The sequence below is a fragment of the Orbicella franksi genome, chromosome 10 (genome assembly GCF_964199315.1).
Source record: "Orbicella franksi chromosome 10, jaOrbFran1.1, whole genome shotgun sequence".
In the NCBI taxonomy this organism is placed as follows: Eukaryota; Metazoa; Cnidaria; class Anthozoa; order Scleractinia; family Merulinidae; genus Orbicella; species Orbicella franksi.
The window spans coordinates 5907400-5931232 of record NC_138154.1 but is presented as its reverse complement, the minus strand read 5'-3'; the positions used below and the strand labels follow the sequence as shown (position 1 = coordinate 5931232).

General features: G+C 41.8%; 3 protein-coding genes and 1 non-coding gene across 4 annotated transcripts in view; 2 read left to right on the top strand and 2 right to left on the bottom strand.

Moving 5' to 3' along the window:
• The window catches only part of LOC145501088 (uncharacterized), a 461598-nt gene that overhangs the window by 135059 nt on the left and 302706 nt on the right, over positions 1-23833 (bottom strand). The gene's annotated exons all lie outside the window — the stretch shown is intronic.
• On the top strand, positions 2271-2972 carry LOC145501507 (uncharacterized). The gene has a single exon (XM_081480970.1). It carries the CDS (start codon positions 2271-2273, stop codon positions 2970-2972), a length of 702 nt encoding a protein of 233 aa, XP_081337096.1.
• On the bottom strand, positions 7717-7788 carry Trnah-gug (transfer RNA histidin (anticodon GUG)). Its single transcript has one exon. It is a non-coding gene; the product is annotated as a tRNA-His (tRNA).
• LOC145499957 (uncharacterized) lies at positions 13354-20092 on the top strand. The gene is made up of 2 exons (XM_081479472.1): positions 13354-13695; positions 19346-20092. Exons 1-2 carry the CDS (start codon positions 13354-13356, stop codon positions 20090-20092), a joined length of 1089 nt encoding a protein of 362 aa, XP_081335598.1.

The following is a 23833-nucleotide window of genomic DNA, read 5'->3' as shown; positions in this document are numbered from 1 at the left end:
ACGAGATTCAGTTCACTGTTCAACTCTTGTTCTTTCGATTACTATAAAATACAGATTCAAACAGAAACTCGGTCACTCTCTCTTAGTCACCAAATTGCCCACACTTCTGCATAAACAGCGAACATTTGAGACTTACTGATACACGCTACAGGTTTAGAAATGTAATGGATAACTTAAGGCCATTTTCATGTTTACATTTAATTTCGTCAGTTGCTGGAACCTTGTGTCGCTTCACATGGAAAAATTGTAATGATCGATTTTGTTCGCGGTTCACGGTACAGTTAATGTTACGCGGTAAATGCTTTGTTTTCATTGCATGCACTGTTAATTTATTCATATTATATTTATCAGCGAAACAAAAATTGATTCCACATATCCCGATAGCCAATTTGCCATTCCAGGCTACACCTTATACCGCAATGACAGGAAAAAAGGAGGTGGAGGTATTCTGGTTTATATATCCACACTACTGCCATGTAAACAACTAAGGATTACCAGGACCTATAAGACACTGGAACCCTCGCAGTAGAGATTAGAATTGGCACTTGACATGATCGTTATTGGCGTTTATCGTCCACCTAAATCGGTGTCCAGTAATTATCAACTACAACTGGAAGAGGAACTTAACGGCATTTGCACCTGGGCCTCTTTACGGAGGAACTTTGTCACTGTCATTGGTGATATCAATCTTGATAGACTAAGACCAGACAAAAACGAAGGTAAACTACTCTTGGATTTGGAAGTGGAACAAGAACTTACATGTCTTGTTGATAAACCAACACGCACGGAGAAGAAAGGGTTAATACACACCTCTACCCTCATTGATGTGCTGTTAACAAACAAACCAGAGCAATTTAAATGTGGTGGTGTTTACTACCCATCACTTAGTGACCATGCCCTAATTTATGGGATCTTCAAGGAAAAACTTCAACGACACCCAAGCAAATTGATTAATTTTAGAAGCTACAAAAACTTTGATCATGAAAAGTTTACCTGGGACCTCTCTGAAGCTCCTTGGCATGTGGGAGAAGTCTTTGACGATCTGGAAGATCAAGTGTATTATTGGAGCACTCTGATGGCCAACATCACTGATGAGAATCTCCCATTAAAGAAGATGAGGGTAAGAGCAAAAGATGTGCCATATATGACAACCAACTGGAAGAACGCTATCAGAGCTAAGAGAAGGGCATTAGTAACCTATCAGAATGATAAATCCGACTCTAACTGGGATGAACTGTGTAAATGGCGTAATGAAACCACCTGACAAAGGCGAATAGCAATCAAGTCTTATTGGAAGGGTAAATCTGATCATCTCAAGGAAAACCCAGCAGACTTTTACAGAACTTTTATGCCATTCTTAGGCTCAAATGCCCCTGCAAAAAGTTCCGAGTTTAATCTCAAAGTAGGTAATGAAATCGTCAAGGATCAAGACAAGGTAGCTGAAACTCTGGCCGATTATTTTGCTTCAATTGCAGAGGGCGTCAGTGGAGAAAATGTTGAAAAGTTAACAGAAAATGATTTCATCAACAATCCAAGTGTCTTAAAAATAGCACAGTTTTCAATTCAAAATGATGCTATAAAGCTAAACCCTCTTCAAAAAGCGCAAGTTCAAGAAGTAATGGAGTCATTAAAAGTCAAGAAAGCATCTGGCTGTGACTCCATTCCGCCATTTGCTCTAAAATTTGGAGCAGAGGTTATCACTATCTCTCTCACCAATTCATTTAACAGATGCATAATTGAGGGTAAATGGCGACAGTCATGGAAAAAGGGGGAATGGGTACCAGTCTTCAAACATGATGACCCCCTACTAAAAGAGAATTATAGGCCTGTCACTGTCCTCCCGGCTGTAGATAAGGTGTTTGAGAAGATTGTAGCAAAGCAACTTGTGGGGATGTTCACTCACCGTTTAGGACAAGCCCTGTCGGCCTATCGTAAAACTCATAGCTGTGAGACTACCCTTATTTATCTAATTGAGCACTGGAGATTGGTCCAACAGAGTGAAGCTGACATCTCAAAAAAGTTCTTGGAAACAAGTTAGCCGAGGTTGCCCCCAGGGGTCGGCGCTAGGGCCATTATTGTGGAATATTTTTCAAAATGACTCAGTCTATGAAATTGAGCATAATCTAAGCATGTATGCTGATGACCATCAACTCTTCTAAATCAGCGATAATGTGGCGACGATTAATGACAACCTTAATGCGAGCGCAACAAAAGCCTCTTTACGGTACGAGTTGAACTTACTTAAGGGGAACCTCTCGAAATACCATACCATGCTAATCAACAATAAAAAGAGGGACAGCAGAGACAAGATAAGCATAAATGTACAAGGAACTGGCATTGAATCTCTGGACAGTATTAAGTTATTAGGTCTAACTATTGACAACAAGCTTAATTTCAGTGAGCACATAAATATCACGTGCAAGAAAGCGAACCAGAGGATAGGTGTATTAATGAGACTCAAGAACTTAGTACCCACTGTTGCGAAACTACACCTTTTTAAGGCTGCTATTCTTCCGTATCTCACCTATTGCCATCTTACCTGGCATTTCTGCCTAGCAAGTGATAAGAAAAAACTCAAACGCACCTTGGAGAGGGGTTTGTGTGCAGTCTTCAGGGATAGCAAATCTACTTATGAGGAACTGCTGAAGAAAGCTAATTTAAAATCTCTTTACAAAAGAAAACTACAGGATATAGCTTGTTTGATGTTCAAAGTAAAGCATGATTTGTGTCCTCCAAACGTCAAAAATTTGTTCTCATTGAAAAGTTCTACTTACAACCTTAGAAGTGCAGATTTCCACATTCTCAGATTTAATACTGTCACCTATGGGAAACACTCGCTAAGATATATTGGTCCTATGCTGTGGGATCGACTCTCGACTAACTTAAAAAACTTACCAAGACAGATCACGTTAACTAATCTTTCACAGAAAATTGAACATGAATGCGAGAACTGTGTTTTATGTAGCACATGATCTACTTACGAATGAATTATTTTAGAATTGTTGGAATTACTGTAAATAATGAAGTTAAATTTTAGTCTCTTTTTATTGTAAATATCAAATTTAGGTTTTTAAATTTAATAATTTATTTTATTTATTTTATGTGTCCCCTATTAGTAGAGGGTTTTTTATCCTCAGCTAGAATGTATTTAACACATTAATAAAGTTATTGTTGTTGTTGTTAATATTTTGTTCTCATTACATGCAGTTAATAAAAATTCCAGTTGAATGACTCTGTAATTTTGCACAGAAAATCTCTGTATAGCTGAGCTTTTAAAATTTTCTGTCCCTAAAACATGACTGTTTTAGAAGGTCAAACATATTCAAGGAGCATTTAGTAAGTTTCAAGGACTACTTGGGAAAATTCAAGGACTTAACAAGACCCATGTGAACCATGGACTGGTGAGTGGACATGTGAAAAAAAGGGCGAATGTGGTATAAAAAGGGGAGGTGTGACATATTTGCTTAGATCTTGTACTTACGTCAAACAGTTTATTTGTAATCACTTGCTAATTGTTGCGCTAGCATGCTATTTATTTGAATGTTTGAAGCTCATCTTGGAAAATCATGCCAAAAACAATGGAAAGGCTAGTTCAGGCAATTGTTAAGGTATACTGATTTAAGTCAATGAATCAGCCATTTTTAACTCAACAATATTTATTTCGCACCAAGAACGTGTTTTACATGATTTGTTAAATAACCAATAACAAAAGTAACGGAAAAACTTTAAGCGCACTGAAATAATGCAAGAATTAACTACAACAAAAGTGGAAAAAAATGCTAAACGTGCATCAGTTTATAGTTGTCGTAAGTAATTCTCTACTACATTACTACAGAATTATTTCCCACTAAGAGTGTGTTTTACATGATTTATGTAAGCAATGACAAATGTAGACTTTGAAATGAAAAACTATAATGAGTAGAAACAATTTTAAACTACAACAAAAATAACAAGAAAACTTAGTTGTGGCAAGTAATTCTTTGCTTCATTGCGACACATTTAATGATGTTTGGTTGTTGTAATAAATGGTGAAATTATTCAAGAGCAGCAACCTTTCAAAGATCATGTCATCCGTCATGGTTTGGAAAGAATTGCCGATCATTTGTTGACGAACTTTTTGAAATATTACAAAATGATGGAACCTTTTGTCAAAATTGTTCTTATTTTGGACCAGAAACTTAACCATTAAATTTTCTGTACAAGACGAATTTCTTACAACGTGACCGCAATGATCACACTTAATGACTGCAGACGCGGTAACCTGTTTGATCTTTTTGTTGCAATGCAAGCACTGCTTGAAGCGAGACAATTCTATGGAATAAATAGAATCTACCTTTATGTTAAGTTCCGACTCCTTCGAGTGTAGCGCTTTCCACTACAAGTTGCTTCGAGTTGGCGTCAAGTTTCTTTTCAATTACTGTATCTACAGTGGTATTGAGTACAGCCATTTGACCATCTCTATGTAGTCTGACTTGCTTAAAGGAGTACACCTCTTCCACATTTACTTCTTGGATGTTGTTTTCCCATAGTATCAGTTTTAACTGAGTAGTTTGATCAGCAATGCAGTTTTCTGGATGTCAGTGAACTGGAAGTTATACTCAGACATTGCAGGGGAAGACAGCTTAGTCATGTCGTTTATGAAGACCGTTCGTCCATCCTCTGAGATGTTGTATCATACGAGTTTCAGTGCAGTTTTGGTAGCAGCTCTGTCATCCAAAAAGCTTTGTGTAGAGCGTGAGAAGCACATGGCAGGATATGTTGCGGATGCCGACTGGAGCTTCAGATTGAAGTAAACCAGGGATCCTTTCTTACTGCATTTGACAGGGGACAGGCTTTGTACATAGGCGATTAGTGGCAAACTTGGTCGTTTTGTTGGAGTCGGAGGAGTCAAAGTTTTGGACTCATTTCTCTGTCTTCAAGGTGTTGTTGCATGGCGAAGTTAGTTGAAGTGGAGCTTGGTCTTGGCTGACGGACGCACTTCCAAAGACATTGTTGTTCTGAGAAGTTTGCACCGTAAAGGAACTTCGGGATTTTGAGGAGACTGAACTTTGTGGAACCTTCAGTTTCTTGGATTTTGCAGGACGCAACATGATTAAAAACAACACGATATAAGGCGATCATCAATGTTGAGCAGAATGAGCACATTTATTAGAAAATTCTGGTTTTTTTATACCACCTACCCGGATTGAAATCATCGCATTTTGATTGGACAATTTGCTAGCCGTCCCTCTGAGGAAACAGGCATGCTGAACAACTGTTCAATCCTGTCTCACAACCAGTGAACCTATTACATGACTGTTCTTGTAGTTCAGTCCTGTCTCACATTAAGTGAACCTATTTGACTGTTCTTGTAGGTTCGATCCTGTCTTACAACTAGTGAATGCATATGACTGTTCTTGTGGGACAGTGGGACACCAGAAATTTGCTTGCAGAATTGAATTCAAGGCTGTCTCTTTAGCAATGAGTATACAGTAATAGAAAGCCTTTCATATTACTTTTACTAACTAGCCACGCAGTACTCTGTTTTCTATACATATGTCGTGATTGGTGGATTTCAATTCATTTTGTTTATTTTCGTTTTTCATGTTAGTGTAAAATGCAATTGCTATTGATAGGTGCAGTATTAAATAACTTGTGCGTTTTAGATGTTTATAATCAGCGAAAATTTTGCCCATGCTTTTATGGATATCTGCACTAAATGATATTTGAAAAATTGTGCCTCCAGACACCGTCTTTTGGGCTTAGTGCCCAGTGGTTTTCAGGATAGATATGGTAAAACAAAAACAAAGAAAACACAAGAACAGCTTCTTAATGGATTTTCGACAGTTGTTGCAAAATTAATGCGGATAAATTTAATAAGTGGCTGAACTGTTTTTTAATATGAACAAATCGAAAGAGTAACTTGATTATCATCATGGTTATGGAGGGACAGTTTTTTCCCCTGAAAGAGGAAGTTACTAAACTCTTGAGCATTTGAAAAGCTAAGGGGGTTTCTTAGAAATTAAAAAATTAAGGAATTTCTCTTCCATCCCCCCGTAAATAATGAATGGGTAACAAAATGCTCAGTTGTTATTATTCATTCTGGTTTCCACTGCAAAAACCTGTTCTCAGTCACAAACTCCACCCTGAAAAAAAGTATTAACTTGTGTTAAAGCTTTGAGTTCCATGAGTGAGCAGTAAGTTCTCTTTACAATATCAATACATTATGAAACAGAGAAGGGATAGAGGAATAAAAATAAAATACCAAGAAAGGGATCCTGTCTTGATGTAACATCAAATTCTTGTAACTAGCATTAGAAGACATGTATGGCAGTGAGAAGTGAGAATTAACATTCTGATGGGTGTGAAAGGGTATTCTCATCCTAAGAGGCTGTGATGCCTTTGGTTAGCACCAAGAATTGCAACTTTTGGCCAGTCTCAAACCAGAATTCTGTAGCTCTCATACTGATGTTCATATCTGATTGGCTGAGAAGACAAATGAGTACTCTGTACATGCTTAAGAAATCAGGTCAGGCCAGAGGCCCTGATTCTTAGTGCTGACCAAATGGACTGCAGCTTCTGGGGATGAGGATGGTGGAAGGGTTAATGCAATAAATTTAATGCAGAAGTGTGTTTGCTTTGATTTTGGTGACAGTTTCTAGTAGTAATAGACGCTCTTAGGGGCTGTAACCAATCAGGAGCCAGGGATTATACCACGTGACCTGAAAATTCTCATACATTCTCTTAAAATTGAAAATCCAAGATGGCCACTTTGGTTTCAAGATGGCGGCGGTTAGGGTTATGATGTCACCGTGCGCATGCCCAAATAAGGCGCGAGCCAATGCATGAAATTGAGGGTGTCACGTGCCTGGTCAAATAAGGCGCGAACCAATGAGATATGGTTCGTATGTGAATAAAAAGGTTTGTGTGAGTGTCGAGTTGGTATTGTTGTTGTTTCAAGATCGACAAGATGGCCTCAGAGGAGAGCAAGAAGACGCCGACGGTGGAGGTGGTTGAGATTCCCGTGGGAGAGTTGCCAGACGTGATTCCAAGAGATGAATTTGCGGCGAGAGTGTTGAAGGCTGTGAAGGAGAATCTCCTTGGAAAGATTATGAAAAGCGCTGTTAGTGACAGTACGGATAACCTCCTGAAGAAAGAAATGACGAAGCTGGCCGATGACGTGATTAGGTTCAGACAAGCCATGTCTAAGAGGATGCTTAGTGACGAGTCTCTGTCAGATAAGGACCCTGTGTGTTTGGAGAGGTTGCCGGATAGTTTTGAGGCCGGATGGAAAGAGTGGAGGAGTGGTTGGGGCGACAGAGAAGAGTTGGCGTACCAAGCATTTATCAAAACGATGACGTCACCACCATCAGAGTGAAAAAACACAAGATTTTTAATGCCTGTAACAAAAACTAATAAAGATCCTTTAACGAGAGAATGTACATGGTTTGTTGTGTGATTTTTTGCATCATCTTGAGTGCTTGAACGTCATTGGTTCCCAGGTGTACGAGGGATAACATCATGGTCTGGGGGGTGAGAAATTCTCTGTGAAAGCCTGAGGAGGATTTGAAAACGTGTCCGTAGGGCCAGACATCAGAGATGTCTCTTCTCAGGTACCATGGGTATGGAAAATGTTGGGTGAGGAAGAGGAGCATGACATCTTCGTCGGTGTGGGGTTCGTCCAAATAGATTTTACAGGCCAGGGGTCTCTATGGAAAATAAGAGAGAAAAAATGAATGCCCCGACCAGGAATCGAACCTGGGTCTTTGAGGCCACAACTCAATGTCTTAACCGTTAGACCATCGAAGCACTTACCTCTTTAGGACTTGGTTTGGGGGATGTCATGGTGAGGTTCTCCGAAATTCCCGGTTTTACAATGAGGGCAGAGTCTTTTGGAGCGTTGTAACCATCAATTGTGGAGGGCTCTACAGGTTCCGTGATAGAATTGGTGGCAACACGTGGTCAGGAAGTAGTCGTTGATACTGTGATTGCAGGTGAATCCTTCCTCACACCACATGCATTTTGGGTTAGGAAATGACATGAGTCTGAAATAGAACAAAAAACATTTTTTATTGGACACTACACTTGATTACAGGGTGGGACATGTGCACGATCCTATTGACTGGCGCCCTCTTTTTCTTCTTCATCATAAAAAAGAAAAGATTTGACATGATTGACTCTGTTCAGCACCTCTTCATAATGGTTCCCCAGGAAGACGGGATCGTAACGGGCGGTCTCCTTATTGTGGTACATGCCATAGATGGCCCCGCAACAGGTTGCCCAGACGCACCCTAGTCCCCAGGCTTTTCTCAGCGGTCCCGAGACTGCGTGGACAAATTTGTCGTGGGTCCCTTGTTTACCCAATTCTAAGATAGGTTGGCGGCAGCATGGTCTTGATTGTTTACAGACATAACAACAGCTGGGTTCCATTCTAAAAATTCATAATAACTGTTTGTAAGTGTTGAGAGCCCAGTCCACATCGATTACTAAATCATTAATCTCGTCTTCAGCGACCCCCATCATCTCTTCTAGGAATAGTAAGTCTATCTCGTCCTGGGCCACCCCGATGAAACCTAAAAGGTTTTCAGGTCCCTGTACAAAGGGGTCTTGCGATTCTCTTCTTCATCCTTCATCCACTCTCATACCCGCTTTCCCAAGGTAGTCAACTCTGCATTACAACACTCTAACACTTCCATGCTATACTCACTTGAAATCCAACAGCAATATCAACAGCAACAACCAGTCTTTTGTTAGCGCTCATACAAGTTTCACTAAAACTCAGAGTGAAAGTGACTGGTCTGACTCGCTTGTTTTATACACCCGGTGAAAGTGGGTCCAGTCTACGACCGTGAGGGGCGTGGTAGGGGATACCCCCTATCCCCTGGGTCTGTAGGCACATGTGACTTCGACTTGATCTGTGATTGGCTGGACGGATCTGCATAAAGCGAATCGGCGTCGTCCGCTCTCCACTCTGAGTTTTTAACTTGTATTGAGCGCTACCATGGCCTTGAGGGAGAGACATCTTCAGAATTTCAGACCTAGAAAACCTGAGACTACCTACGAGGAGGCGATTGATAGAATGGATGAAGACTGGGTTTGGTTTTATGAGGACATGAATTTCCCAATCCGGGATTTGTTGACGGGCCGCCGTTGGCTTATACGGTTCAAAGACTCAAACCAGTTGGAGGTGATGCTACACCAGATCCTCTTCTTTATGGATGAGCAGCGCGAGAACTGGACACGAAGCCAGCGACAATATTGCATCATAGAGAAAGTGTTTGGTAGAACCTTGTTCAATGCGATCCTGACCATACGCAGGAACCTTGTTTGGGACATGAAAGTGAAGCCGCCTCTCGACAGGATCACTTTTCACAGACTTACGTTGTGTTATCACTTTGAGCCGTTCCACACTCACTGGACTCAGAGACAACAGAACACGGCGAAATGACACATGAATGTAATCAATGTTTATTATAGCGTTTTCAACCAATGTACTCAAAAAACAATGCGATCGATGATTGATGCAGAAGATAAATTACCCAACGTGTAAAAAATATGAAAATAAATAACGGAGTGTTTTTTTAAAAAACTGTCTCTCTCTTTCTTAGTTTGGGTTCTGTCCATTGATCAGTTTAGCTTCGGCGACCCCTCATGAGGGTTCGTTGATCCATGGAAAGAACTTGCAGGTGCGCTTGGGGCACTTGAGATAGAGCCTGTCTGGGTTGGCATCGGAGTGTGAAGTGGCTAAGACCGGGGACTTGTTGCATAGACATCGGAAACGAGCTGGGTCGATGGTTTTGTAGCAGGGGTGGGTCTGTTCGTCGACGCATTTCAGGTAGGCGCTCACTTCACTAGCACCACAGGTCACATAACACTTGGTGAAGAATCTGGAAGAGGGGCATCGGTAATACTCCCAGGTGCTACCATCGGGGGTTTGCACACTCCCGAATTTCATGGGTACCATACAACGCGGGCAGGTGTGATCTTGTGTTTTCAGTTGGTTCAGGAACTGATCGGGGTCGAATTCCTCCAACACTTGTACTTCGGTGAATTCTCCTTTGGCATCCACTTCAGGTGGCAATCCTATGACGTTGTCTTTCTTGAATTTGTCGAGTTCTATCGGTTCCAGGACTTGAAGGGTGGCATTGTTTCTAGGATGTGTCTGGTTTTTCGCATGTTTTTTGGGGTCAGTCTTAGTCTTCGACGTCGATGGTTACTTTTCATTTCACTTTTGACTTCTTGACATTTGATTGAAAAGGCACTCCAGGGTTCCAAGAATCCTTTGAGAGGTACGGTGGTCCAACTGACAGAGTCCTGCGTGATCTCTTTGAGGAGTACGCGTTCTTTGAAATGTAGTCTAGAACAAGGTTTTTTGAATAGCCATCTATCTAAGGTGGATTGTAGTAGTTTACCTTCTTCTCCTCTCTTGGGGATGACCAGTTTCAGTTTCTTATGAGCCTCCGTCTTTTTGGATGATTTTCTTTTCTTATCAGATTCGACGAGTGAATCCATGACGCCTGCAAAATGACTCGTGATGGAATGCGCGGTTCGCCTTTATAGACATTTTTACGACCAATCGGAGACGTGTCGTGTAATGGGATCATGTGATGGTCTTAATTCTGATCGGTTGTGAAAAATGACGCGTGATCAGTGAAAGTACGTGTACTGAGTGAAAGTGGAGGTGCGCCGCGGGTATAAAAGGAGCACGCTTGACAAGGTGAATCATTCTCGACTTGCTCGTGGTGGAATGATGACCCAGCTGATTAGGGTTATGAATGATAGAAGTGTCGCAGAGATCGTGCAAGATTTGAGACATTTGAATCGAGCTTCTGAGGTTTCCGAGGAAATAGAAGAAAGCAAAAGACCGTTACATGTGAAGCTATTTGACCTAGATTTACACGTTGTCTCCCCTTTGTACTGTAGGCTTCGGAGGCACTTGATTGATTGGGGCGAGCGAAGGAACCATCCTGATTTGTCGTATCAAGAAAGAAAGAAGTTTAACGAGGCTGTCGGAGAGAGTGTCTAAGATGACTTACTACAGCAACTCTAACCAGATTCAGGAGCTAGTGAAAGAGATTGTGGATGAGAAGGTAGAACCTTTGGGATCGCTTGATACCCTGTCGAACGTGAACGTGTACATTTTTGACAATCTCTTTGAACCGTTAGGGAAATCACCCGAAGGCTTGTGGTCCTTTGATCTCTTGATGAGACATCGTCCTGACTGGGGTGGTATGATTTTGGAGTTGATGAAGAGGAATGAAGTGGTGTATCTGTTCTGTGGTGAGTGGTGTCGTGTGCTGTACAGAAAGGGATATAACGATTTCAGTTTTATTTGTAGTCGGGATCCTACCCTGGATGCAGAGCGTACCTGTTTGATTGTCACGAATAACATCACGTACATGATGCGTGAGGCCATCTGTGATCTGTTTCAACCATTGCGGTTCACTCGAGACGTGTCACGACGGGTGTTGGAGGCCGACGAGAGTCCCAATGTGAAGTCATTACTGACTTTCAACAAGGGAGATCACAAGGAAACTTGTCTGAAGTTGGAAGAGTTGATCGGTGAGATCATGCGTCAACGTGATCTATGGAAGGATCGGTTATACTTTCGTGCTATTGACGCTGATGAGGACAAACTCTGCAGTGTGTGTAAGGAATCGATGCATCAGGCATTTTATGTGAAGGGGGACGAGGAGGAAGCCCTGAAGTGGAGACCCGGTAAAGGGGATTGTTTTTGGAAAAATTGCAGATATTATGCCATGGATTCCTTTGAGGAAGACTATGATGAGGAGTATTGCCAAGATTGTAAGAACATGGAACTGCCTGACAACACGTCGGGATTCACATCCGAGGACGACAACGACGAAGTGTGTACTAATCAGTAGTCTTTCGCCTTCTTTTTGATATCCAATCAGATTTGTTTTTTCGTAAGAACCAATCAGGCACGACATTTTTGTACTATAAGAAAGTTGAAATAAACTTGGGTTGAATCATTTTTACCATGTCTCAAGCATTGAGTTGGTTGATCTCGAGAGTGTGTGCGACCATGGCCGATCGATGGAGTTGGATCTCCTTGTGTTCCAAGTGCGCTAGAGTCTATGTGCGATACGGTGAAGGTGAACCCATCCCCTACACTTTCAGTGATTCGCCATTGGAGGTGTTTGACTATACGGACGTCGAAACCAACGTGATGCATTTTGTCGCTTATATCTTGTGGTTGAAACAGCAACCCGATTCATTTAAGAAGTATCTCGATGTACGTGAGCAACGTTTCGAGTTGTGGAGACAGTGCGTTTACAAACTTTGGCGATTATGAAGAAGAGGAAAAGTCGAAAGAAGAAAACGCTTTCGACCGGGACGTTACTGGGACGGTATCGGGATCCTTCCAGACCCAGTAGTCTGGGTGGTCTGACGCGACTTGCCGAGGCCAATAAGATCTCGGTACGACGTGCTTGCGAGGTCTTGCAACGGGATTTGGGGTACTCGTTGCACAAACCCAGACGTCATCAGTTTCCCACAGTACCGGTCATGGTGTTCGGAATCGACGAGCAGTGGACAGCCGACTTGATCGAGGTGATCAATATCGCCAAGTACAATTGAGGGTATTGTTATCTCTTGACAGTGGTGGACGTGTTTTCCAAGCACGCCTGGGTCCAACCCTTGAAGAGCAAAACGGGTAAAGCGGTGACGGAGGCCATGGCTAAGATCTTGAAAGCAGGTAGAAAACCAATCAATCTTCAGACGGACGACGGGAAGGAATTCTACAACAAGACGTTTCAGGATTTGATGAAGCAGAAAGGCATTCATCATTTTTCGACCCATGGTGATACGAAAGCCAGTGTGGTGGAACAGTTCAATCGGACCTTAAAAGAACGTTTGTACCGGTACTTCACCGTGCAGAATATGTTGAAGTTTGTACCCGTGTTACAAGATCTGGTCAAAGGGTACAATCGATTGTATCACCACAGTATCAAGATGGCTCCCGATCAAGTGACTTTGACCAATAGCGAGGACATGTGGGAGACTCTTTATGGAAAGAAAAAGGGGAAATTCAAGAAATCTCAACTCAAAGTCGGGGATCGTGTGAGACTGAACAAGAAGTTCAGACAGTTCAAGAAGGGGTCTTTACCTGGTTGGACCGAAGAGGTGTTTGTGATACGTAGGGTGCGTCCGGGTAAGGTTCCCACGTACAAAGTGGAAGAATGGGATGGGACGTCGGTCGCAAAAGGTGACCGTGGAAGACGACGATCTGTTCCGTATCGAGAAGATCGTCAAACGAAAAGGGGATAAAGTCTTGGTGCGTTGGAAAGGTTGGCCAGTCAAGTACGACAGTTGGGTGGATAAAAAAGACGTGCTCGTGAAAAATACGAAAAAATGAAAGACTTTTACGTGCAGTTGCTGAGCAATGCCAGTACGAGCGAGTTCCCGGACAACAAGGCCAACAGTTTCAAGAATCGTCTGCCTTACCCGCTCATGTTTGACTCCGACAAGGAATGGAAAGTGGGATTGGCGGGCGTTTCTTACCGGATTCCACCGTCACGACCGCATCAAGTACCAGTCCCTCAAGCGCACGACTTTGACGATGGCGATTATGTGTTTGGTCTTGAGTGGACCATTGAAACGTTTCGCAGGACATCCGATGGGTCGTGGGTTCCATATCATTACTGCGTACCATTTCACGTCACCGGGAAGGAACTGAACTGTGACCGACACAAAGTGACGAGTGGTAGATCTCTCTTTTTTTTTTTTCTTTTTTTTATTGCAAAACACAGGGAAAAAAACAACTTACAGTTCAACTACTTACATTACTTATGGGACAATTACCTACATCACTTACTGGATAATTACTAACAATACAATTACTTACATTACTTACACTACAATAAGTTACATTGTATTAATCAATTAATTAATTAATTAATTAATTAATTAAAAAGACTACTTACTACTTACATACAATACACGTTACTTACAATACTGACAAGTGCAACACTTGTTAAGGTTGACCTACAGTACAATAATATCCGTGCACAGTGTTAGCCTTAGGGTTTTCTTCATTTTTTTTTTATACAGTTGCTTGTTGGTAAATACGTTTAATTATTATTATCACCCACTTAGATTTCTAAAGATTATCATTTGACGCTGCTCCAGTTTTGAGGCTGTTGTAACATGCCAGAAAGACAGAGAAATGTTTCATTTCAGGGGGCAAGTTGCGTGTCCTACACGACCATATATAATATCTCGCCACAAGAAAATTAAAATTAAGTTTCTGTTTATTCTTTGATTTGTCTGGCCTTAGGCCTAAGACTATATTTAAAGAAAGGTTGTATGTTCTCAACGCAAGATTTTGGCTTACAAGAAGCTCCTTAAAGTTTTGCCAGAAGGTAGAGACAACTCTACAGGACCAGAAAAGATGAATTAGGCTTTCCTTCTCAGTTTTGCAGAAACTGCAGAGATCGTTATCTTTTATTCCTACTTTTTAAAGAAAATCATTAGTCGCCAGTCGTCTATGCAGCAATTTAAATTGAAATGCAATTAGTTTTATAGATTTTGTACACTGAAAAGATAGCTGTTACGCCGCACTCCAGTCTATTGGTTCACGGGCTTCAAAGGCACAATCCGTAGCCCATTTTTCTTGACTCTTGGTTGGACACCTTTGTTTAAGACCAATTATTTTTTTATAGGCCTGTCTGCTTGGTTTACTTGCTTTCATAAATTTCGTATAAAAGCTTTCGTATTGTATATTTGTATTATTGTGTAAAGGTACTTTGATTTTTTTCTAAAGCGGATAACAGCCCATAAAAAGCAAGATAATTTGTTTCGGTGATACCATACCGATCTTTGAATTCAGAAAAGGATAGGAAGGTGTATGAATCTTTCATCAAATGCGAAACCCTGTCAATCCCTTTTTGCTGCCATTTTTTGTAGAAGATTGGTCTGTTATCAATTCTTATAAGGGAGTTGTGCCAAAGGCTCTGAGAGCGAAAATGGTCTGTATTATTCTCGTAAGTGATTTCAGTCCAGATATTTAAGATTTCCACAATAAATGGATAGGATAAATTGACATACTTTGACAGGTCTTTTTTGCTAAGGTTGCCGCTGAACAAGGCTCTGCCACTGTAGTTCCGGAGTTCTAAGTCAAAAAAAAGTTTCCATTTTCCGTGATTGTTTACATCGGTATATTTTTTGACCCAGGTAGTTTTCAATCCTTTATTGAAGGATTCAATATCAATCATTTTTAAGCCGCCTTTTTCATAGTCATTAATCATTACTTCCCTTTTAATTTTGTCGCCTTTGCCGTTCCATAAGAAATCATAGAAGAGCCTATTGATTTCCCTTAAGACTCGGTGATTAGTCGTGAGGGGAGACAAAATGTATACAAGTTGGGACGCAATTAAGCTTTTTAGAACAGTAATTTTGCCAAAAAGGGTAGGTCGACGACACTCCCAACAGCTTAGGCTATTTTTTATTTTTATCAATTTTTCATTGTAGTTCAGCGCTACTGTTAGGTCAGGATTAGTCGAGAACCATACTCCAAGAGCTTTGGTCTTTCCTTTAACCAATTTAGGTCTCTTTCTGGGCATAATTTGTCTTCTTTTTCGGCATTAGCACCGATCCAAAGGGCTTCCGTCTTTCTGTTATTTAATTTAAGGCCAGATATCCGTTGAAAATTATCCAATATATGCAGAGAAGATGTAAGAGATTCCTTGGAACCATCGAGTATTAAAGTGGTGTCATCTGCATACTGACTAATTTTTATTTCATTTCCATTCACAAAGATGCCTTTCACATTTTGGTTTTTCCTAATTGCATCCACTAGAACCTCAACACAGAGAATAAAAAGATACGGAGAAAGGGGGCAACCTTGCCTTACTCCTCTTTCGAGCTTAAAAAAGTCGCTGGCCCATCTGTTATTGAGGATGCAGCTTTCTGTGTTATGGTAGCATAGTTTAATCCAGTTGATTAGTGATTGTCCAAAGTTGTAATATTTAAATGTTTTTTGAATGAAAGGCCACTCTACTGTATCGAATGCTTTTTCGAAGTCAAGAAAAAGTAAAAGACCAGGGGCTTTGTTAGCCATTGCGTAATGAATTATACTGTCAATGAGTCCAATATTCTCCCCAATAAACCTATCTTTAAGAAATCCAGTTTGATCATTATCTACAAGGTTCGGTAGAACTTTTTTTAGTCTGTTTGCAATAGCTTTGGTCGTGATTTTGTAGTCGCAGTTCAAAAGAGTTATTGGTCTCCAGTTCTTAATAAAGTATGGTTCTGCATCTTTTTTGGGGATTAATTTAATGATTCCGCATCTCTGGGTTACCGAAAATTGACCTGTTTGATATGCAAAATTAATCAAATTAACAAGTAAGTCCGACAAATCGTTCCAGAAAACTTTATAAAATTCAGCAGGTATTCCGTCTGAGCCTCGTGTTTTATTTGTTTCTGTATTTTTTAAGGCTTGTAAACATTCCTCTTTGGTCAGCAGGCCTTCGCATGACATTTGCTCGTCTGGGTTCAGTACCTTAGTATTGTTCTCGTCGAAAAACATGTCATTAACATAAGTGTCGATATTCATATGAGAGCTATATAGATTTCTGTAAAAGGATTCACACTGATTTAGACTTTCTTTGTCAGTGTTTACTGTTTCATCATCATTAATTTTTAGCTGACTTATTACTCCCTGTTTGTAGTGCCTTTTTTCCATGTTTAAAAAGTATTTTGTATTTCTTTCTCCCTCATTATACCATCTACATTTCGATCTTAAGATTGCACCTTTGGTGCGGTACTCAATTATATTCTCCAATTCTGCCTTTTTTCTTTCTAATTCCTGAGCCCCAACTTGTTTTGCATTTTCCTCGTCGCTTGTTTCCATATATATTTGCAAGTTGTTAATTGCTTTTTCTAGCTCTTCCCGTTTTAAAATTTTAGCTTTTTTGGCAGCTGCATATTTTAATGATTGTTCTCGGATTTTCATTTTTATCATCTCCCACAATAATGCGTGGTTCACAGTGTCATCATTTTGATATTCTTCTTTAACAGCTTGGATTGTTGATTTTATTTGGTTAACGTATTCAATTTCATTCAAGAAAGAAGTATTAAGTTTCCAAAAGCCTGGTCCTCTTGGATTCGAATGAACAGCTATACTGATATCGATCATTGAGTGGTCTGTTTTGTATCCTGTCAAAATATCGGCACGCATGACATTACACATTAAGCTTTGGCTAACAAGAAAGAAGTCTAGTCGGCATTGAATTTCGGGTTTTCGTCGGCGCCAAGTATATCTTTGGGAATCGGGATGTAGCACTCTCCAAGCATCAATTAAATCTAAGTTTTCCATAAATTCCTGAACGATCCTAACTGAATTATTGTGTGTTCTTGCGACGCCACCTTTCTTGTCTTTATCTAAATTAAGCACTAAGTTGAAATCACCACCAATAATTACTTCTTCACATTGAAAATCTGATAAATGCTCGAAGAAGCCTTCGAAGAAAGCCGCGTCATCGTCGTTGGGAGCGTAAATGGTGGCCAGCGTTATATACTTTTGGTTGGTTTGGATGTCACAAATAATGAATCGTCCATTAGGATCACAGTACACTTGTTTCATTTCGAAATCGAATGTATTATTGAATAGAATTGCAACTCCTGCCTTAGGGCCCGTACAGCAACTAAAAAAGGATTTGTACCCCCATTCTGCCGACCATATAGTGGACGTGCTCTCGCAGCAATGGACTTCTTGTAAAAAATAAATAGAGCTGTTTTTTGCCCTGAGCCAAGAGAACATTTCCCTTCTCTTTAGCATGTCTCCCAAGCCTCTTACATTAAGAGAACATATTTTAAGATCCATGCATCCTCAAAGTGTCTAGAGATAAAAATTATTCCTGGGAGCAGCTGAAGTGTCACAACCATGTTGAAGATAATGCGGGTGCTTGAAATTAACGGTTTTCTATAATAATCCTTGAACAAGCTAATTCTGTATATAAATGGGAGCTTCCAAACATTGGAAGCAAATACTGATCTAAAAGCTAACCACAAGACACACTCATACAGAGTGACTATAACAAGTATAAAGCTTGGACAACCTAACACATAATTACAAAACAAAAAGCTAAGAATGAATATTGACTGCTTACCTACCCAGTGCATCGAAGTTTTTGTTTGGGCAGTTTCACACCATCGGTAAATAGCGTGTTTGATGTTCCGCTCCTTTTGTGGCGGCTAAGGATGGAATTAATTTGTCTTGTTTTTGCAGCTTATCGAGCTTGTGTTTAGTAGAAATTTAAGTGGCAAGTATTAGGTGAGAAAAGGCATGCAAAAAAAAAGAACAAAAAATAACCTGTCCAAAATCTACATATGTAAATTTGAAAATTAAGCGAAAGGCTCATCTTGAGAAATAAATTTTCCATCAATATATAATCTGTCCGGATATTTCTTACTGAAAAACGCTGTGTGACCCTTCTTCCTTGCATCTTTAAGTTTATCTCGCTGTTTTTTCCTTAAGTCATAAAGTTCCTTTGGAATATCATCGAAGACAGAGAAATCTTTTCCCTTCAGATGCTTGCGGGCTTGTGACATAACTTCTTCTCTATCAGTCTAGCGCAGAAATCTAGCAATAATTGGTCTAGGACCTTTATCACTTGGCTTACCCAGACGGTGGATCCTTTGGAGCTCTATCCTGTCTCTAGCGTTGCTGATCTTCAACTCTTGCTCCAGAAAGTTGTACATGACTTGCTTTGTGTCTTCGGTCATATGCGGCGAACCATCCATATTCGCGTCTCCGGTGTCTTCGGCGACGTTACTTGTATTTTCCTCTATTCCGAAGAACTTTAAATTTTCTCTCCTATTGTAAGTTTCAAAGTACAGCAGGTTCATTTTAAGTTTCTCTGCTTCTAGTTTTACAGCCGCCGCATCACGCTTCGCCTCCGCAATACCTCCCTCGTTAAAATCCACCCTTTCTTTGAGCTGATTTACGTCTGTTTCGTTGCCTTCAGTTTTAACTTTCATGTCCGCAACATCTTTTTCAAGGTTGGTTAACGCTTCCTCGATGTTGGCTACTGACAAGCACACACTGTTCAGCCTGCTTTCTATATTATCCAATTTGGACAGTACTAAGTCCATCTTTGTGGCAATCTCTACCGCCATTGCACGTGGTCGGCCCAAACGCTTCGTCTTGCCTTTCACTATATTCTGACTCAGTGTGGTCTCGCATCCTTTTTTCTTCAGGTATGTTGGCATAAAAGTCTGCAGATGGTGACCGAACCTTTCTCTTAAATAAGTTAGCAGACATAGGCTGCAATAAAGGTTTTACGGCCACTGCTGACGGAGCTTCAAAAAACACGTCTATTCCGCCATCTTGTACTCGCCCCAGTCTCCGAGTGGTAGATCTCTCATGCAATACCTCATCAATCATTTTCATGAAAGAATGTATCATTATATGGATCGCACAAATGAAAGTCTACGAGCGCCGGATGGAAAAAAATACTACCCCGTGTTCAGATGGGAGGGGAATGATTTGATTCTGGATAACACCGACATGTTCCTCAACACATCCCGAGACAGAGAACGTCCCAGAGTGCTTTTTGGTCCTAAACTGGTTAAGACATTGGGTTTGATTAACGAGAAATCGTATTACTCCGTTCACTTGAATACGAATATGATCAAAATGTTCCAAAACGACACTGTCCCAGCTGATTTCAAGAAAGACTGGTCAAACCATGACGCCACTCGCACTCATAACTTTTGGAATTTGAGCAGCGAAGGGGTGTTACAGCTCAGTCCCTATTGCAACTGGCACTTCAGTTACCTGGACGAGGAATACGCCAAGGTCTATCATGGAGTCATCGTCCATCTGGACATCCCTCCTCCTCGCAGTCCCATGTACTTGTATTCGAATGTAGGTCGTAGCATGATCACTGGGAATCGAGTGACGGACCTATTGAGAGAAGAACCCCACGACCCTATCAAGACGACGTACGAACCGTCTCAGATTCAATATAAACCTGTACGCAGCAATGTTTTGGATATAGTGGAGGTGCAATTGGCCGAGAACGACGGAAGACTGGTGGACTTTGAATCGGGTGTGACCTCGGTGACATTACACTTTAAGGATGAATGAGTCTCCCGATGACTTTTACGTGCAGTTGCTGAGCAACGCCAGTACGAGCGAGTTCCCGGACAACAAGGCCAACAGTTTCAAGAATTGTTTGCCGAACCCATTACAGTTGAGAGAATCAGGATGGAAAGTGGGTATCAGCAACCTCTCTTTTCCGTCCGCTGTTCGTAAGATGGACTTGAAAGATTCTATTCTGTTTGAAATCTGGTGGATCGAGATGGTGGACCCAGCCCGAAACATATACACTGATGTCTCTAGAGTGATGAGAAGGCGATTTGGAATTCACGCCGAGGAACGGTACTGAGTTACTGAACATGATACGAGATCAATACATGTGGAGGATGAGTTTACGAGCGTCGGTTGACGCGACAATGTACAAGAAAAAGAGCAAACCCGACAATCCCACGGAATTGCTGTACATGGTCATGCATCGGGCTGAGAATGGAGAATGCGTCCTCAACAACTCGAGAACGTGCACCACCCTCGACATCAACGGTAAACGCGTCTTTCCACAAATGTCCATTGGGATTGAATTGGCCAAGATGAAATGGGTCAAGATGGGAACGTTGGATAACGGACAACCGGGTTACGTCTTGGGACCCAACTTGAGAAAAGAATATCCCAAGGAAGTCGTACCCACGGCCTTGGACTTGGTCAAACCCATACCTTCTGGGAATGAGTTATTTTACAAGATCAACCCGGACGCATTACATCTGAGTTGTTACATCAGTTGGGTTTTCACGGACCTGGATCGTAGTTACGAAGAAGCGTTTGGTCACAATCGTCGTTCTTTGTTTGTGTATTCGAATGTGGGTCAGAGTATGGTGATGGGAAATCAAGTCACGGATCTGTTGAAACGAGTTCGTTACGATCCGGAGGTGGTTGACTTTCAACCGAGACACATCCTATATCTACCGGTGCGCACAACCTTTTTGGACATCGTCGAGACGCAAGTGTCTGAGAACGACGGACAACTGGTGAACTTTGCTTCGGGTGTGACGACGATCACGTTGCATTTCAAACGCTGAATGATTTTTACGTCAGCTTACCCAGTCACAGCAGTAAGAACGAGTTTCCCGAGAACAAGGCCAACAGTTTCAAGATCAGGCTACCCAATCCCATACGTCTGGAGGGACATGGATGGAAAGTGGGGTTGTTTAGCATCCTATGCCAGATGCTCATGTGACGCTTCCTTCCTTTACCGATTCTGAAGATAAAGTCACCTTGGCCTATACCGCATGGAGACGCGTTGAACCTCGAACTTCAAATGGGCATTCGTTTGGAGAAGCTTTATTTAGCACCGAAAATGTCAAAGAGGTTTTCAGCAACGTGAACGGAGTTGAATTCATGAAATCCATTCTCAGCTACTTCGAAAGGGAACGTGTCTTCAAATACCCTGGACCGAGATTAAACTCAAGATATGTCACGAGTGATGGTAAAAGAACCTACGTCGCATTCAAGTGGGAAGGTGAAGACCTGGTCACAGATAACAAAGACATCTTACATTCCAGAACGGATACACCTGCATTATGATTTAACGTCGATCTGGCTTTGAAAATGGGATGGATCCTGGAGAAGGGAAATAGTTACGTGCTAGGCCCAAACTTGCGAATCAAATTTTTCGATGATGTCATTCCAGACATTCAAAGCAATGGAGACTTATATGATTCTGATGGAAATTGTGTTTTTTTTTAATGTCGTAAAAAACCCACTCAAAAATGCTGATTTTTTGAGACTCAGCATCTTTTGTGATTGGCGTTTTCTGAACCTGAACAAAGCTTTTGAAAGTGTGATTGGAACAGGTTTGCGTTCCTTGTTTGTTTACTCTGACGTGGGAGGTGGAAGTGTGGTAGGAAATCAAGTCACAGATTTACTGAGAGGGGTCAACTTGATTCAAAGAGGAGCTGGTGTTCAGTACTTTGAACCCAATCACTTTCAATATATTCCCGTGCGCAAGGAAGTGCTCGACATTATAGAAGTGCAGGTGGCCGAGACAACTGGAGAACTGACAACATTTGGATCTGGCCATACGATCGTGATGTTACACTTCAAGAAATCATGATCGGGGGAACTTTGATACGGTTTCATCCCGACGGATAACAAACGGGTTCCGGCATATTCGGTCAGGTTTGGAAAGGCATCAAGAAACGAGGTCCTGGACGTTCTGAAAGAGACGGCCATCAAGAGTCTGAAAGGTTTAAATTCGGGTGGCAAAGGAGGAAAGCCCAATTGGAAAGGTGCACTCGCAGGGTTAAGGCGAGGTGCCATATACTCCGGGAAACGTAAAGCGACGCAAGAGATGCAACGCGTGTTGGGTAGTAAAAGAAAAAGAAAAGACCTGTTTGGATCATGATTCCCATCTACTCAAGACGCGTGAGATGTCTACCTGGAGGAATATGCACGTATAAAGGCGGTTCGATATTCCAGACACGCTCACGCTCGTTGGGTACAGTCCGCACTGAGAAGTGTACAACGAAAAAGACGACGTAGACGACGATGATGGACCTGGTGGCTCATGCCAGGTCGGCGGGGGTTCATAACCCCCGCCTGGGCATGTTCCAGACCCCTCCCATGGATCTCAGCATGTCGTCTCGACGTGTGGTGAGAATCAATCCATTCAATACTGGGATCAACCCAGTGACCTTCCAAGTCGATCCTCAAGACTTTATCGACCTGAACGAGAGTTTCTTCGAAGTGGAGTTGGCCATTAAGACACCTACCGGAGGCAATATAGCACAAGCGAATCTCATTGGACTCGCCAACAATCTGGCCCACACTCTCTTCAAACAGATCAATGTGAGATCGAATGGCACTCTCATCAGCCCCCAGACCGATACTTACCACTACAAAGCCTACATAGAAGCGCTGTTGAACCACGACCGAGACGACGGTGAATCGATCCTGAAACCCCAGGGTTGGTACAATTGTCTCAGTGTACCCAGTCGTGGAGATGCGGATGTAATGACAGCCAATAAGTTGGATCCGATTCACGCAGATTATGGTGCCTTACCCCAAGATCTCAAGAACATGGTTCAAAGTCGAATTCAGTTTTTTGGTGGAAAGAGAGTGACTTTGAGGTTCAAACCTTACCTGGAAGTGTTTCATCTCAGCAAGTTACTAGTACCTGGCATGCAGATCCAGATCGACATGTACTTCAATGCCCCAGCTCTGTGGACCGTACGATGGGCAGGTGCCGATAGTATCAGACTGACTGAAGCCGACGTGAATGTGAGATTGTTCCTGTCCCAAGTGAGAGTGACTCCCTCGGTGTACCGAGAAATCATGTCCAGCATGAAAGGTGGAAGAGTGGCCACCTACCCCACGGTGAGAGGTGAAATTCAAACCTACTCTCATCCCACTGACAATCGTCATTTTGAGTGCAGCAATCCTTTCCACAATAAGCATCCTAATCGGTTGGTGGTGGTGTTGATGACACAAACAGCCTTCAATGGAACTATCATGATCAATCCATTCTCCTTTGAAAAATTCAATCTCGCTTCCATCAAACAATTGGTGAGAGGTGAAGAGTACCCCTACGAGACCTTGGAGCTCAAACATGATGATGACAGTAAAGATCTGAGAGGCTACTACAGATTCCTCCAGGGTTCAGGAGCTTTGTGCAGGGGAAAAGGAAACATGGTCAGAAAAGAGGACTGGGGGCACGGCAAGAGATGCAACCTGTTTGTATTTGACAACACAGCCAACGGAAGTTTGGACAGTTCAGTGTTGAACCCCAAGCAGGAA